The 16,860-nt window shown below is 40.3% G+C and overlaps 1 protein-coding gene across 5 annotated transcripts in view; it reads left to right on the top strand.

The window, feature by feature from the left end:
• SPPL2B (signal peptide peptidase like 2B) overlaps positions 1–16,860 on the top strand; it is a 97,178-nt gene that overhangs the window by 57,318 nt on the left and 23,000 nt on the right. For all 5 annotated transcript variants that reach the window (XR_014709589.1, XM_084614308.1, XM_084614311.1 and 2 more), the window contains 7 exons: positions 64–160; positions 438–554; positions 3,470–3,551; positions 5,373–5,447; positions 5,581–5,643; positions 7,784–7,883; positions 10,311–10,388. Coding sequence is in view for 4 of the 5 variants with exons in the window: in XM_084614308.1 (XP_084470434.1) it covers positions 64–160; positions 438–554; positions 3,470–3,551; positions 5,373–5,447; positions 5,581–5,643; positions 7,784–7,883; positions 10,311–10,388 (612 nt within the window). In the remaining variant the exon portion in view is untranslated. The remainder of the gene's footprint in view (positions 1–63; positions 161–437; positions 555–3,469; positions 3,552–5,372; positions 5,448–5,580; positions 5,644–7,783; positions 7,884–10,310; positions 10,389–16,860) is intronic.

A 16,860-nucleotide genomic window follows, 5' to 3' on the forward strand; every position in this document is an offset into this window, starting at 1 on the left:
TCTTTTTGCGAATACAGACTAACACGGCTGTTACTCTGAAACTTATTAATTTTACTCTTTCAGTCTATGTTATTATAGGGATTTTCTGCCTGGCTGCCTCCATTGGTCTCTACAGTTGTCTGTCTCCCTTTGTAAGAAGGTTCCCATTGGGGAAGTGCAGGTATTTGACCATTTGCATACTTTTTAAAGTCAAAAATGTGTTTCATGAAGTCTTAGAGTATTGGATGCTTCCCTTGGGTGTTAGGTCGGAGTTAGACTTGGATTGTTGTTGCATAATTTAAAATGTTAAACTGAAAAAGGGTAATTGTGCCAAAAATTAGGAGCATGTCTGAGTGGTTGTTTTCCAGTATGCTTCTATGGTGTTCAAAGCTTTAGGTAAAGTGCCCTTGATATTCCCTTTGTCTGTTAATATTTACATGTATGTTTTCCACTTTCAGAATCCCTGACAACAACTTGCCATATTTTCACAAGCGTCCGCAGGTCCGGATGTTGCTTCTGGCTGTGTTTTGTATCTCTATTAGTGTGGTCTGGGGAGTCTTCAGAAATGAAGATCAGTAAGTCCAGGCTTTACTTTCCGCAATGAGTCACTGTAATACTGAATACTTTGTGTTGTCCAAGAGAACAAGTTAACAGACCCCCTCAAAAGCCTGTGTTGTACTGCTCCTGAGTTCAGGAAGGGAGGAGGGGCTGCAGAATTTAGGCAGCTAGACATCGTCAACCACATCTTCCAGGAACTGAGTACTTCATCTCTGCACTGTACTCTGAGCCCACTGACCCATGGTTCATAAAGCTGTACCTGCTACCAAGCCCAGGTTTTCATAGGCACAGCACATTGTGCTGCCACTGGGGTCCTGGGTGGTCTTGCACTTTGCAGGGCCTCAGCCTTCCAGAATGGGAATGGAAATTAGGCCATGAGTTCCACTGCTGGATGGAATCCTCCCCGTCCAGTCTCAGTGCTGGACAGGGATATAGGACTGGCCCATGATTTGGGTATGTGGCTCCAGATGTTTGTTTGGAATGGTTCATCTGGGCTCTTGTTAAAACCATTACTCCTGCTGGTAATAGCTCATCTTAAGTGATCACTCTCCTTACAGTATGTATGATAACACCCATTTTTTCATGTTCTGTGTGAATATAAATCTCCTCACTGTATTTTCCACTGAATGCATCCAATGAAGTGAGCTGTAGCTCACAAAAGCTTATGCTCAAATAAATTGGTTAGTCTCTAAGATGCCACTAGTACTTCTTTTCTTTTTGCGAATACAGACTAACACGGCTGCTACTCTGAAACCTGAATTACTCATTTGGTATAGATCACTTAACTACTAATTCTCCTTTGAGTTCTTGTCCGTGCACATATACCTCATGCACTCAAGTTCAGAGTCTTTTGGCCAGCAGTATCTGTATGTTAGAACTCTGCAGTGGGACTGGGATCCCATGGGTCCCACAGGACCTGCTGCCATAATAGTGGGAGCAAGTAAAATGTACTTTTTTGCGGGTGGATTTGGATGGGCAAAAAAACCCAAACTGTTGTAATTTGTGGGAAAATACTAAGTCTCGTGCCAGTTTGCAGTAAAAATTGTCTGAATTCCATTTATATATATATAACTGACTGTTGAGGTTTTGTTTTGTTTTTAAGCAGCATGGGGGAATCTCTCTTGCTGGATTTTCGGGATCTAAGGTTTTTGCAAGTGGAAACAGCATAAAAATGCAAGAAACAATGCAGGAATGGGTAGGAGTGGTTACTGCAGGGTGGGATAGGAACGGGATTAAAAAAATAAATTGTTAGTTAGTTTGTATAGGTAGTGAGGGGGATGTACTAGCCAAGATGGGCAGGGATGGTGTTCCTAGCCTCTGTTTGCCAGAAGCTGGGAATGGGCAACAGGGTCACTTGATTATTACCTGTTCTGTTCATTCCCTCTGAAGCACCTGGCATTGGCCACTGTCGGAAGACAGGATCCTGGGCTAGATGGACCTTTGATCTGACCCAGTATGGCTGTTCTTATGTTATGTTATGTTCTAACTGTGTGCTGTAACATTTTTGTATTTTTATGTCTGATTTTGTAAGCAAGTAGCTTTTAAGTGAGGTGAAACTTGGGGTACACAAGACAAATCAGACTCCTGAAAGGGGTACAGTAGTATAGAAAGATTGAGAGCCACTGAGTTAAAGCACTGCAGACCTCTATGGGTATCTCTACACAGCAACTAGACATCTACAAATGGCCTGTGCCAACCAACTAGGGTTCGCCAGGCTTGGGCTGCAGGTCTATTTCATTGCTATGTAGACTTCTGGGCTTGGGTTGGTTTTTTGGTTGTTTTTTTTCCCAAAGTAAAATTGTTCTTGGCTACCTAGAAAATTGGAACATTAACTGAACAGATATGATCAGATAAAATGAAAATATTTGGCCCTCTGTAAGAATATAAGCTTTTAGAGCATGCAGAGGAGCTAAGATAAGGCCCAGTGTAACTTACCTAAGTAGAGATTGTGGTAGATAACAGTTCCTGTTCTTTGTAATAGTGGCAAACTTTAGAGCAGTTTATTTTAAATTATCCCGGTTAGTAAATACAGCTGAACCTCAAAATTGTTACTTAGCTAATTGACAGACCACACTAAGTCCCTCCACAAACACCCTATGATCTCTCCCTACTTCTCAGCAAATAGCAGATTGTTGTGATGAGGTCTCATGTTACTAAGAATTCAGTACTGAAGCACATTTATGGTATTATTGCAAATAAATAAAGCTAACTTGTATCTGCCAGAATAAATGAACAATGTCCGTTTGTTATTTCCTTGCTAATCCATAATAGGTCTGCAGGTAAATTTGTAAAATTGAATTTGGATTAAATACACGCAGAAATATGAAAGTTTTTTCCTAGTTTGTATCAATATAAGTACATGAAATACCCCAACTTGACATCACAAATTCATTTTAAATACATAGTATGATGTAATAGCTCACTATATAAATTATAATTTCAGTAGCACTGGAAACAGTAATATCTTTCACAAACACACTAACTTCAGTTATTGAAAAGGTCTCAGTGATTGAAAATGGTGTACTGGCAATGAATGTTTAATAGTCTTTCTCAGTCTGTTTTGATGTCCAGGTTCTAGACTGTTGACAGAAAGTGGGAGGGGTATGTGGGTACAAGACAACTACAGAAGCTGATTGGTTTTCATAGACTTAATTGGCATGCACAAAATGCACCGTGTCTACTACAATTTTCTTTATTGTCATAACAGATAAGGAACTAGGTACTAAATTTTACATCTGTCTCAGTTTTTTAGCCTATTATAAAGGTTAATTCAAAAGAGAGAAAAAAGACAACGCTAATAATGTGTCTATGTAGCGTGTGTTCTTTGCCCAACCTGGTGGTAAGCGACTATTCCTAATGTGGTTGAGAGAGCCTGATTTGGATTGGCTCTTTTTGTGCCTCCTGCAGGAAAGTAACATTCTTGTCTCTCTAGGTGGGCATGGGTTCTGCAAGATGCTCTGGGAATCGCCTTCTGCCTTTACATGTTGAAAACAATCCGCCTACCTACATTCAAGGTACAGAAACAGTACAAGTGCCAAAATAAAGAACCTGCTCAGACATAGTGTATAAAAGGGCAGTTTTTGATTACACACATTGATTTGGAAACACATTTCTGGTTTTATCTGGTGCTGTGCGTGGATTGGGGCAAACGTGAACAAAGAAGTTTAAGAAATCAAAAGGCTTGCACAAGGTTGGTAACCTCTCTTTCAGTAGAGAGCTGGCCTCTAACAGAAAATAGCCCCTATCTGAAAGTACCAACTACTATCATATAAATGTGAGGTAAGACTTTGGGAAAGAGGTGTCCATGCAGGAATAGGACAAAGGGATAAAAACGAAATGTGCTTGTGCCCTCTCCAACATTGATGCAGTGCTCCGCTTTAGGCTCTCCCATAGCTTTCAGATTCATGGAGACAAAAAGACACTTGAAGGGCCAGAGTATTCATATTGGATCTTGGGCTGGCCAAGTGCTGAAGTGGAGTCAGATTTATACCTGTTGAGATTGCTGGATTATCTTCTAGACAGACATCTACAAATGTCTTGAATCTTGATGTTTGATCAGGATGGCCCTTTCCAGAGCCCCCAGCATAGTTCTTTAGGCCTCACTGTCACACTTAGAAGAGCTTCTGAAGGAGAAAAGAAAATCAAACCCATTGTTTCACAGTGCAATCCTTCATGAATGTTCTTCCCCAGGGTCCACCTATTCTTTTTGTTTTTGTAAAATTTATCATTAGAACTTTCATTTGTCTATGAAGAGTTTGTTCTGATGACGCAGATTCCCCCTATGATATATCCCTGTTCTATTGCACCTTTTTGTATCCTGGCAACATTCTCGTTCTTTGGACTACATAAACAAACATGCAATGTGGGGGTGGAATGTGCTTTGGTATTTATGGATCCCATGCCTCTGAATTGGGTACTATCCCAGATCTTGACTTTCCTCTTCCTTTCAATTGAATGTTTGTGTCCTCCAGCTGATCATTCTGGGTCAGACTGACCCCTCCATCTCTTATTGTAAGCAGCTGCCATAGCAGATTTTCTCACTGGGCAAGGAAGATGGGCAACTTGACTTTGTGCAAAACTACTGTCAGAGGCCCAGCATGAATTGGCCAGAATAGAGTTATAGTTACTGCTGTCTAGCGGAATCTGTCCTCCAGAGCTATCCCACAAGTCCTAACAAAACAAAATTGCAGCACATTTAGACTTCATAGAGCAAGCATATTTCATGGCAGGAATTCTACTGGGAGGAAGTGTAGTGTCATAGAATCATAGAATATCAGGGTTGGAAGGGACTTCAGGAGGTCATCTAGTCCAGCCCCCTGCTCAAAGCAGGACCAACACCAACTAAATCATCCCAGCCAGGGCTTTGTCAAGCCTGACCTTAAAAACTTCTAAGGAAGGAGATTCCACCACCTCCCTCAGTAACGCATTCCAGTGTTTCACCACCCTCCTAGTGAAAAAGTTTTTCCTAATATCCAACCTAAACCTCCCCCACTGCAACTTGAGATCAGTACTCCTCGTTCTGTCATCCGCTACCACTGAAAACAGTCTAGATCTATCCTCTTTGGAACCCCCTTTCAGGTACTTGAAAGCAGCTATCAAATCCCCCCTCATTCTTCTCTTCTGCAGTGTCGTGTCTGAAGGATAATACAGTTACACATTGTGTGCAGGCAAAGATCTTTCCATGTGATATATCTGTGCAGAGTTGAATTCAGGAAAATACATGGGTATATTGAATAAATCTTGGAAACTGAATACTCTTGAACTGCTAACTGTAAATTTATTTCCATTAGCTAGCACAGAGTACATACCACTGAAGCTCTCATATTTTCCCCCAGGGTTGCACCTTGCTCCTGATGGTTCTTTTTGTGTATGATGTGTTCTTCGTATTCATCACACCTTTTTTAACAAAGGTATGTACAGTTTGTCTCCAGTGCTTGCTGTTCAGAATGGACTGTAACCAAACAGCATATTTCCATGTGTGTTCTTAAATTATCCAGACATGCTGACTGAAGTGCTGGTTTACAGTTTCCCCTCTTTCTTTAGACAGGGCAGAGTATAATGGTGGAGGTGGCTGCGGGCCCGACTGACTCTGCCACTCATGAAAAGGTACTGTATGCATTTTGAAAACATGAGCGTATCTACTAGCTATTAACCTTCTGAGGCTTTCAACTTCTGAAAGGGTCAGACCACAAAGAGCTGCTGAAATGGCCTGGCACTTCTGGGGCCGCTAGTTTCAAAAGCATTTGGCGTGGAAATATAAAGCACTGCAGAGCTCCATGGGAATCCACAGCATTCTCAGAAGTAGAATTTTAAGTAACTTTCTGCAGTAGGGCCAATGTCGTCACATCTTGAATTGTAAGTTTTCAGTGCAGGGAAATTTATGTGCTGTATTTGTAAAGAACCATGTAAATATAATAATATTTAATATTGTTAAAGTCTGCTGAGGTATGGTGCCACAAGTACTCCTTTTCTTTTTGCGAATACAGACTAACATGGCTGCTACTCTGAAACCTGTATTTCTTCCATTTCCGTGGTCAGAACAATATGCGCACTACCATGACGTGAAAAAGCACAGTGTAGTAAGGGCTTCTGGTGTGCAGAGCAATGAGTGGAGCAAGCTATTCATCACTTACACAGTACATTTAAATAAAAATCATTTAAGTTTTAAAAAAAAATCTTCAAGCAGTACATGTTTTTTTCCAAAGACTTTAAGAAAGTCAAACCACTGAACTGGTGGAAGCACCTAGAATCAACATTTGTTGAAGTTCTCAACTAACTTTTGGGAGGAATAGTCTCCTTTACGGGTGCAGAAGAGTGTTTCCTCATTTTCGTTTATTCGACGAGTTCAGTTCAATGACTAGTTAATTCAAAGCTGAGAAACCAAATGAGAGTTGCAAAAGTAGGAAAGCTTGTTTTCTTTTTCCTATCTATGAATTAAAATAAGATGTAAGACAATGAGATCTAGTAGTTCTAAAATCTTGAAGGGACATGGTGACCAGAAACAATCAGTTCAGTTCATTACTACAGATAATACTTTCTTTGTTTAATAAAAGAGTTAGTTTTAAATGCAAAACATGTTTTGTTAAGGGGAAAAAAAGTAAGTTTATATATCCAGCACATTTGAGGTAGTTTTATTTAACTAGTTAAAACTTATTTAAAATGCTTGGTTTTTTTGATTTTTAATTGAATTCCAGTTTCCATACAATTGCAGCTATTCGACATTGGTGAGGCCTGATCTGGAGTACTGTGTCCAGTTTTGGGCCCCACACTACAAGAAGGATGTGGATAAATTGGAGAGAGTCCAGCGAAGGGCAACAAAAATGATTAGGGGTCTGGAACACATGACTTCTGAGGAAAGGCTGAGGGAACTGGGATTGTTTAGTCTGAAGAAGAGAAGCATGAGGGGGGATTTGATAGCTGCTTTCAACTACCTGAGAGGTGGTTCCAGAGAGAATGGTTCTAGACTATTCTCAGTGGTAGAAGAGGACAGGACAAGGAGTAATGGTCTCAAGTTGCAGTGGGGGAGGTTTAGGTTGGATATTAGGAAAAACTTTTTCACTAGGAGGGTGGTGAAACACTGGAATGCGTTACCTAGGGAGGTGGTGGAATCTCCTTCCTTAGAAGTTTTTAAGGTCAGGCTTGACAAAGCCCTGGCTGGGATGATTTAGTTGGTGTTGGTCCTGCTGTGGGCAGGGGGCTGGACTAGATGACCTCCTGAGGTCCCTTCCAACCCTGATATTCTATGATTCTATGACACAAATTCCAAGTTTTAAAAAAAATCATCTAGTAAATAAGTAAATAAAATTCACCATTTTCTAGCATAATAATAAATGTAAAACTTAAGAATCTGAATAGATGTATGGTAAGCAATATAGTTCTTAAATAAATGTATATAGATACAATGTATCCTCCTGGTTAGCAAAAATATACCAAATTATACGAACCATTGAGAACCAATAATTACAAAATACAAATGCTCAGCAGGATTAAAATCAGTGATTAAAGCAAGATTTTCTGCTTGCTGATTTAAATGATTAAAAACCAGTGATTTTAATCAATCCAGCCTGTTCAAGGGAGCTCAGTAAAATGAAAAATAACACTCAGATAATACTCATACTCATATATGTAGGTTTCATCTGTTTAAAGTCTGCATAACCAGTATGACAAGACGAACATGTATTTGGTACTGTTAGTACATGGGTGAAACCTTTCTGCTTTATAAAACATGTCTTCTCTCATTTCCAAGCTCCCCATGGTCCTGAAGGTTCCAAGACTGAACTCTTCACCATTGGCTCTGTGTGATAGGCCTTTTTCCCTCCTAGGATTTGGAGACATCTTAGTTCCAGGTATTTCTGATTGTTTGCCTAAGCAATATGATGCAAAAGGAAAAGTTCTTATTGACACATCTCCCTTCTCCCTCAATTCCCACTCCAAGTGGTAAATTTGACCTGACTTCTCCTAAGCTGGTGATTCATAAACATACCCATTTTTCCTTTGCCTCTACTCTGTTTGCTTTTCTTAACAGATAAATTAAATGAGAAGAATCTACATGAATTTGGTATTATGATGAGACTTGTGCATGCAGGGAAGTCAAGAAATTTAAAGGGATGCAGGGGGTGGTTGGCTTATGTCCTGAAACATGAGCATTTATACTCTTAAATTTTGCTTCCTATCTAATGAAACTGAATGTTTTTATTAACCATATGAATATCTGATCTTTTAATTGTGCTAACTTTTCGCCTTAATGTCTTGTTTCACAGGGTCCACATGTTGTACCAATAAAATAAAAACCAGCAGGATCTTATTAAAGGGAAAAAGGCAAAATACCACATTTATTGTGAATACAGAAAGAATCATAGTAAGCAGTTAGTTATAGCTATAACATTCCATTCAATCTCATATTTATTCACACATTCATTCATACAAACACACACACACACACACACAGGTTCTGCAAGGTTGTTTTCATAGTTACCAGCCTTAGAGTTGCTCATGCCAAGCCACTGGCCAGGTGGCCTGGACATGAGGAGGGAGCAGGGCCTTGTCAGATGCTCATCTGACGCTCCTGGAAGTTGGTTTGCAGAATCAGACCCCAAAGTTCTCACTTTTTAGAGTCTATTTTTATAGGAATTTCTTCCTATGCCAGTCTATGGGAATTGCTTCATCATGCTGTTGCTGAATCAATCAGCAGATAGCACATTCCTGACGGCTCCAAGATGTTATCTTGTTCTTTGGTTCTCCCATTCTTGAGGCTGTTGGGTGGATTCCAGTCTGCCCTCCGGGGGGTCCTCTGGTTATTTCCACTTGACGCCTTCTTCAGCCGATGGACACTGGATTCTTAGGCTGGCACCTCCCTGATCATTCAGTTATTATCCACACCAAGCATCCATCCACATACATCCTCTATCTCTATTTTAATCACAATTGTTAATACAACAAAAGGGCGGGGAGTCTCTGGGTGCTGTTTCTGTTGTTAGAGTATTGCTTTGAGTCTCTCTCTCTGTGAATTGCTTTGAGAACAGACTCTGTCTTAGAATGTACTAACACAATTAGCAGCTTGCAAGTTTCACACATAGAGGGAGAGAAACAGCACCAAAAACCAAGAGACCTCTTCATTAGTAATACCCTGGAATTTGAACTATGGGGAATCAAACTCATTTGTGATTTTAATACAGAACTTCTTTAATATGATCCAACACACAGGGTAATTGTGTACTGTGTATTTTTTTTTTAAATCCTCTTAGAGTTTTACATTTGTTGCCTTTAAGTATCATTGGCCTGAAATTTATGCTGGTCTTAATTCAAAATTGTAGGGTTTTTGTTTTTTTTTCCATTTCACCAAAATTGATACACTCGTTTTTGAATCATGTATACATTTTTTTAAGTTTAGTATAGTCCTGTAAGAAATTTTGCACACAGATAAACAGTGAGAGAAGATAGTAATGTCACAATTGGCTTGTCTGATGATCTTGCTGGGATCTAAGTAGTAAGCTGAGTTTCAAGAAAATTAGTACAATAGGTATGTGGTGGAGATAATCTTTTTTTTGGACCAACTTCTGTTGGTGAGAGAGACAAGTTTTGAGCTTGCACAGAGCTCTACTTGAGAACCCCGGGACCTCTTGAAGAAGAGCTCTGTGTAATCTCGAAAGCTTGTCTCTTTCACCAATAGAAGCTGGTCCAATGGATATGAGCATTAATGAGGAAAATTTCATATGCACAATATGAACTCTGCTATCCAGTATTCTGATTATTCATTGGAGACGCTGTCAAGTCTGCTCACTTCGGACTGAAAAAAATTGGAGTTGTTGATAATTTGGGCTGCTCTGTATGGTAATATGGCCCAGATCTTGAACTGTCCTTTAAGGACACAGATATAAGCCATAAATTACCACTCTATGCACTAATATAGAAATCTACACGAATGTAAAGGGCACAAGTTATGGTTGCTGTCACTGTTAATGCTGCTTGTATGCAGTTATTTACATTGCATATGGACTGTCTGTTGTTTACTGGAATGGTGTTTACTTACTGATGTCAAGTTTCTGATTCAATAGTTAATGTAAGCCAATACAGTAGAAGTGCATATCTTCTGTTCTATGAGTTGTGCACTCTTGTGAATCATATCAGGATGGTAGGGCACAGCTTATTAGGCAGGAAATCTAGCACGGTGGTGGGCCATCTTATAAGCACCTAGATAGGGCACTATGTTCTGTGCATCTTAAAATTAGTATGTATGTGTTTAAAAACTGCTTAACTTTTCTTTACTTCCCCAGGCTTACTGGTAGCCTACTGCCATAGATTTGATATTCAGGTGCAATCCTCCAGAGTCTATTTTGTAGCCTGCACTATAGGTATGTATGACCCTGGTATTTCTACACAGCAGCTAGGGCAAAGCAAAGCCAAAGCTCTCATATTACATAGCTTGCTTTTCAACTCTTATCTTGCTTTCAACAATCAAGCAGTGAAGCGGTTTAAAATAAATAAATAAAAACTGTACTACGTTTGAGGTTGGACCTTCGAACCCTAGCTCACCTAGCATAACGCATGTCTGAGCTGCTTTGCCTGTCCAAACTAGAAAGTAAGTTCTTTGTTATGATTTACACCTTCACCAGAACCCTTTGGTTGAATTACAGTGGTTTTATGTATGCTTGGGATACATTTATTCTTTGTTATCATTGTAATTTGCTTGTTAGTGAACCTTTCAAATTGCATTTATTACATGAGAGAATTCAAGTTTAGTGCTTGTCCTCTTGACTTCAGTCTTAAACTGTGTCTGCAAAAAAAATCTGTAAGTGACCTCTGTTAAGTTAAATTAAATTGTAGAGACGGTAGTGTCTTCATAGATACTACTAGCTTTCTTTTAAAAGTCTGATTTTTTTTTATAACACTGAGGGCAGGTCTACACTAGAAGCTCTACATCAGTGCTATAGCGCATCTTGTAAAGACACTCTGTGCCAACAGGAAAGCACTTTCCCATCAGCAGAATTACACCACCTCCATGAGAGACAGAAGCTATGTCCGTGTGGACAGCACTTAAGTCGCTGTAACTTGCATCGCTCGGGGGGGTGTCTTTTTCACACCCCGAGTGACATAAGTTAGATCGACTTAAGCAGTAGTGTAGACCTGCTGAGTTGATTGACTAACCCAGTGAGCTGCAACTTATCCTTTGTGGTTCTCTGCTAATGGAGGGGAAAAAAGTTTCTTCAAATTTGAGATAAACAGATAAGGCATTTTAAAATGATAGTCTGAAAAATTAGGGGGTTCACTTTCAGGAAAGGTTGTGAATGATTTTGCCACCTCCTGATTTGATAAAACTTTGCCTCAAAGCTAATTTTTTTATTTTGCCCTGCATGTAAGTAGTGATGTCTGACACTTTTGGGAGGCTGTTGGGTTGGTTGACTTTTGGCTTTATTTAGTACATTTCCACCAGGACCACCAGGAAATTTAGACTAGAAATTAGACGAAGGTTTCTAACCATCAGAGGAGTGAAGTTTTGGAACAGCCTTGCAAGGGAAGCAGTGGGGGCAAAAGATCTATCTGGCTTTAAGATTAAACTTGATAAGTTTATGGAGGAGATGGTATGATGGGATAACATGGTTTTGGTAATTAAATATTCATGGTAAATAGGCCCAATGGCTGTGATGGGATATTAGATGGGGTGGGATCTGAGTTACCCAGGAAAGAATTTTCTGTAGTATCTGGCTGATGAATCTTGCCCATATGCTCAGGGGTGATCGCCATATTTGGGGTCTGGAAGGAATTTTCCTCCAGGGCAGATTGGAAGAGGCCCTGGAGGTTTTTCGCCTTCCTCTGTAGCATGGGGCACGGGTCACTTGCTGGAGGATTCTCTGCTCCTTGAGGTCTTTAAACTACGATTTGAGGACTTCAATAGCACAGACGTAGGTGAGAGATTTTTTGCAGGAGTGGTGGGTGAAATTCTGTGGCCTGCGTTGTGCAGGAGGTCAGACTAGATGAACATAATGGTCCCTTCTGACCTAAATATCTATTTCAGCTAACACTAATAATAACTGATGACATTGAGAAAGCTGAGGTGTGTAATGCTTATTTTGCTTCAGTTTTCACTAAAAAGGTTCATGATGACCAGATACTCAACAAAATTAATATTAACAATCAGGGGAAGGAATGCAAACCAAAATAGGGAAAGAACAAGTTAAACAATATTTAGATAAATTAGATATATTTATGTCTTTGGAGGATAGGATTATAATTCAAAATGATTTGGACAAACTGGAGAAATGGTCTGAAGTCAGTAGGATGAAATTCAATAAGGACAAATGCAAAGTACTCCACTTAGGAAGGAACAATCAGTTGCACACATACAAAATGGGAAATGACTGCCTAGGAAGGAGTACTGCGGAAAAGGATTTAGGGGTCATAGTGGACCACAAGCTAAATATGAGACAACAGTGTAACACTGTTGCAAAAAATACATCATTCTGGGATGTATTAGCGGGAGTGTTGTAAGCAAGACACAAAAAGTAATTATTCCGCTCTACACCATGCTGATTAGGCATCAAATGGAGTATTTGTCCAGTTCTGGGCGCTACATTTCAGGACAGATGTGAACAAATTAGAGAAAGTCCAGAGAAGAGAAAAAATTGGGTTAGTTTAGTCTGGAAAAGAGAAGACTGAGAGGAGACATGATAATAGTTTTCAAGTACATAAAAGGTTGTTACAAGAAGGAAGGAGAAAAATTGTTCTTAACCGCTGAGGATAGGACAAGAAGCAAGGGACTTAAACTGCAGCAAGGGAGGTATAGGTTGGACATTAGGAAAAACTTCATAACTGTCAGGGTGGTTAAGCACTGGAATAAAGTGCCTAGGGAGGTTGTAGAATCTCCATCCTTGGAGATTTTTAAGAGCAGGTTGGTCAAACACCTGTCAGGGATAGTCTAGATAATACTTAGTCCTGCCATGAGTGCAGGGGACTGGATTAGATGACCTCTCAAGGTCCCTTCCAGTCCTATGATTCTGTGTCAGCAGAGCCTGATGAAATTCATCCTGTGGTACTTAAGGAACGAGCTGAAGCAGTTTTGGAGCCGTTAGCAATTACTTTGTGTACTCCTGGAGGACAGGAGAAGTTCCAGAAGACTGGAGATGGGCAAACATCGTATCTATCTTTTAAAAGGAGACCAAAGAGGAATTGTGGAATTCTAGACCAGGCAGCCTGACTTCAACACCTGGAAAGATACTGGAGCAAATTATTAAACAATCAGTTTGTAAGCATCTGGAGGATAATAGGTGTTATAAGGAATGGTCAGCATAGATTTGTCAAGAACAAATCATGCCAAACCAACTTAATTTCCTTCTTTGATAAGATTACTGACCTAGTGGATAGGGGGGAAGCAGTAGTGATATACCTTGATTTTATAATTTTGATACAGTTCCGCATGACATTCTCAGAAGCATACTCTTTACATGAAATTACTATAAGGTGGGTGCACAATGGTTGAAAGAGTAGTTATTAATAGTTTGCTGGCAAATTGGGAGGGCACATCTAGTGGGGTCCCGCAGGGATTGGACCTGGGTGCAGTGCTATTCAATAGTTTCATTAATGGCTTGGATAATGGAGTAAAGAGAGTGCTTATAAAATCTGCAGATTACACCGAGCTGGGAGGTGTTGCAAGCACTTTGGAGGACAGTTTTAAGATTCAAAATCTTGACAAATTGGAGAATTGGTCTGAATTCAACATGATGAAATTCAGTAAAGACAAGTGCAAAGTCCTTCACTTAGGAAGGAAAAATCAAATGCACAACTACAGAATGGGGAATAACTGTCTAGGTGGTAGTACTGCTGAAAAGGATCTGGAGGTTATAGTGGACCACAAACTGAATATCAGTCATCAGTGTGATCCAGCTGTAAAAAAGGTTAATATGATTCTGGGGTGTATTAACAGGAGTGTTGTATATAAGACACAGGAGGTAATTGTCCCACTGTACTCATCACTGGTGAGATCCCAGTTGGAGTACTGTGTCTAGTTCTGGGCACCACAATTTAGGAAAGTTGTGGACAAATTGGAAAGAGTCCAGAGGAGAGCAACAAAAATTATAAAAGGTTTAGAATACCTGACCTGTGAAGAAAGGTTAAAAAACTGGGCTTGTTTAGTCTTGAGAAAAGAAGACTATGGGGGGACCTGATAAGTCTTCCAATATGTTAAGGGCTATTATAAAGAGGACAGTGATCAATTGTTCTCCATTTCCACTGAAGGTAGGACATGAAGTAATGGGCTTAATTTGCAGCAAAGGAAATTTAGGTTAGATATTGCGGGAAACTTTTTAACTATAAGGATAGTTAAGTTCTGGAAGAGGCTTCCAAGGGAGATTGTGGAGTCCCCATCATTGGAAGCTTTTAAAAAAAAGTTGGACAAACACCTGCCTGGGGTGACCTAGGTCTGCTTGGTCCTGCCACAAAGCAGGGGGCTTGACTTGATGACTTCCCAAGGTCCCTTCCAGCCCTAGATTTGTATGATTCTATATGAAGTATATGGAGTTTGTAAAATCTACAAATCCTATTAGATGGAGTTAAGGATGACTGCAGCCTATTTTCAGACTCCCAACTCTGCAGACTCCCTAAAGGAAATTCTTAAGCCATCAAGGGCTTAAGCTATTTCCAGTTGAAGGCTCCAAAACGCTTTAGGAAAAACTACTGTAGGGATTCCTACAACAGTTGCTATCTCCAAAGGGACTCCTAAGATGATTTGAGCTACCTTGCTTCTGCATTTCCATTCACAGGTTTGGGGTGTTTAAGTGTAATCTTTAAATTTGAATTTCTTGACTAAGACTACATTATTTTGCTGTGGTATTCTCTTAAATCAGCCTTGCAAAATTGACATAAAATGTACTAGCCTATCTACGGAATTTACTTGCATACCCTTTGTCATAACACCTGGATAAACAATATATTGCCTCCCAACAATAAAATACTTGCCTCATATGGGTAGAATTTTGTATGGCTGCTTTAAGTTATAGATTAGCATTTATAACCTTAACTTTAGGTGATTGAAGCTTTTTGTCTGGATATTTTATTTATCTTCCTGCACCAGAAATAAGCCCACAAACTTGCACCTTGCAAGCTTTTAAAGGTCTTTTGTATTCATTAATATTTTCTGCAAATATATAAATGTTTCAATGAGTAGTAACATTCTAATGGGGGGCATTCACCCCTTGAGCACCTTCTACTGTTGTGTGTGGTGCTGTAGACCTTTTCCCACTCCTTGCACCCTGTGTAGGTTGTGAACCTCTCTTGGCGGGTCTTCAGTGACTTGGCCCTTCAGCAGGCGCTCACAGTCAAAACGAAGCCATTCTGGAGTAGCAAAAGTCCAAAAACTATCTGCCCTCCCCAAGGTCTTCAGCGGCTCTGGGCTCTTTAAATTCAGTCCTTTCCTCAGTCTTCCAAATAAGCTTTGTCCCCTTCTTGGGGTTTTCATCACTTAGCAGGTGATCGGTTGGGGGAATCCAGGCATGCCCACTATGCTGTGTTCCAATCCAGGGACTCTATAAACAGAGGCCATATTGTTAGGGGGCTTATTCCTTCACCCACTTACTTCCCTGGTCCTTCTCGCATGAACAGAGAGCAACAATACCCGAAGTCCAAAGGTGCAAACAATTCGATGTTTATTGGGGTGAACTTCCAGCAAGCATGATTCCAGTTTCCTTCCTTAGTATCCTCCTTCCCAGCTCTGACACCACAAAGCCTTACACCTGTGTCCCTGTTCCCATTCCTGCCCTTAGCCAAACATGATTCCAACTTCCTTACTCCCATTCCCTGTTCCCATCTCCCCCTTTAGCAAAACATGATTCCAATTTTCTTACCCCCATTCCCATCTCACACACCCACCCACACCCCGTCACTTCCTCATTGACTACAGATTATATAGTAAAACTTGAGTTCTGCTTAGCTATACCTTAACCAATCATTTTCCTGAAATTTAACTAACCAATCCTAACATATTGTAACATGATTATGTAACCAATTATATCCCACCACTTCAATTAGTTTACACCCAGCAAAATTAATTATACAGCAGACAGGAACAATCACAGAACCAGACAGAGATTATACAGACAAACAACAGCAAAGTGGGAACTATAATGACAAAACAATACAGAAGTGAGGATTTCACATCCCAGCTATTGATAAGTGAGTTCTTGCCAGACAGGATGCTATCAAACTAAGTTTCCTTTTACATTTTCTAGGCACTTCCCTTTCTCTGGAGGTGATAGGAATACAATCCTGCCCCGATAGTGCCTAACAGCCCAATAGCACCTTATTTCAATGTGACTAGTTTGGAATGTGAGGATGTGACCGTTCGCTTCCCAGCTTATGGCTGCCTCTGCTGCTTAGCCAAAGGCCTGAGCCTGAGAACAGGGCCACAAACTGTCACAGTAAGAGAAGGCCCTTACACCAGCAGACAGTGATTTTGATTCTTTCTTTTATACCTCTATCACTAGCCAAGTGATAAGAATACACCTAAATTCTTAGAGTACAGGCCTTTGCAGACAGGCCTGAATATCTATATCCTAACACATATGCACTCACTTCTGTTTGATGCTGCTACTTCCCTGGGCCTCTTCCCACATAGCCCCTTTATCGTCCCCACCTAACCTCAGGTTAAAGTTCTCAGCTCCTCTCTCTCACAGCTTAAGCAAACGCAGCCTGAACCAAACGCTGGTGATTCCTCAAGCTCATTTGGCCAGAGAGGAGCATCCTTCCTTGCCCCTCTGCTCTTAGCTAGGAACTGTCCTGCTAAGGTCCTCCAGCTCCTTTTATCTGAGCCTGCTGAGCTCTGACTGACTGTTTCTG

The sequence above is a fragment of the Lepidochelys olivacea genome (assembly GCF_965140295.1).
Source record: "Lepidochelys olivacea isolate rLepOli2 genome assembly, chromosome: 25".
In the NCBI taxonomy this organism is placed as follows: Eukaryota; Metazoa; Chordata; order Testudines; family Cheloniidae; genus Lepidochelys; species Lepidochelys olivacea.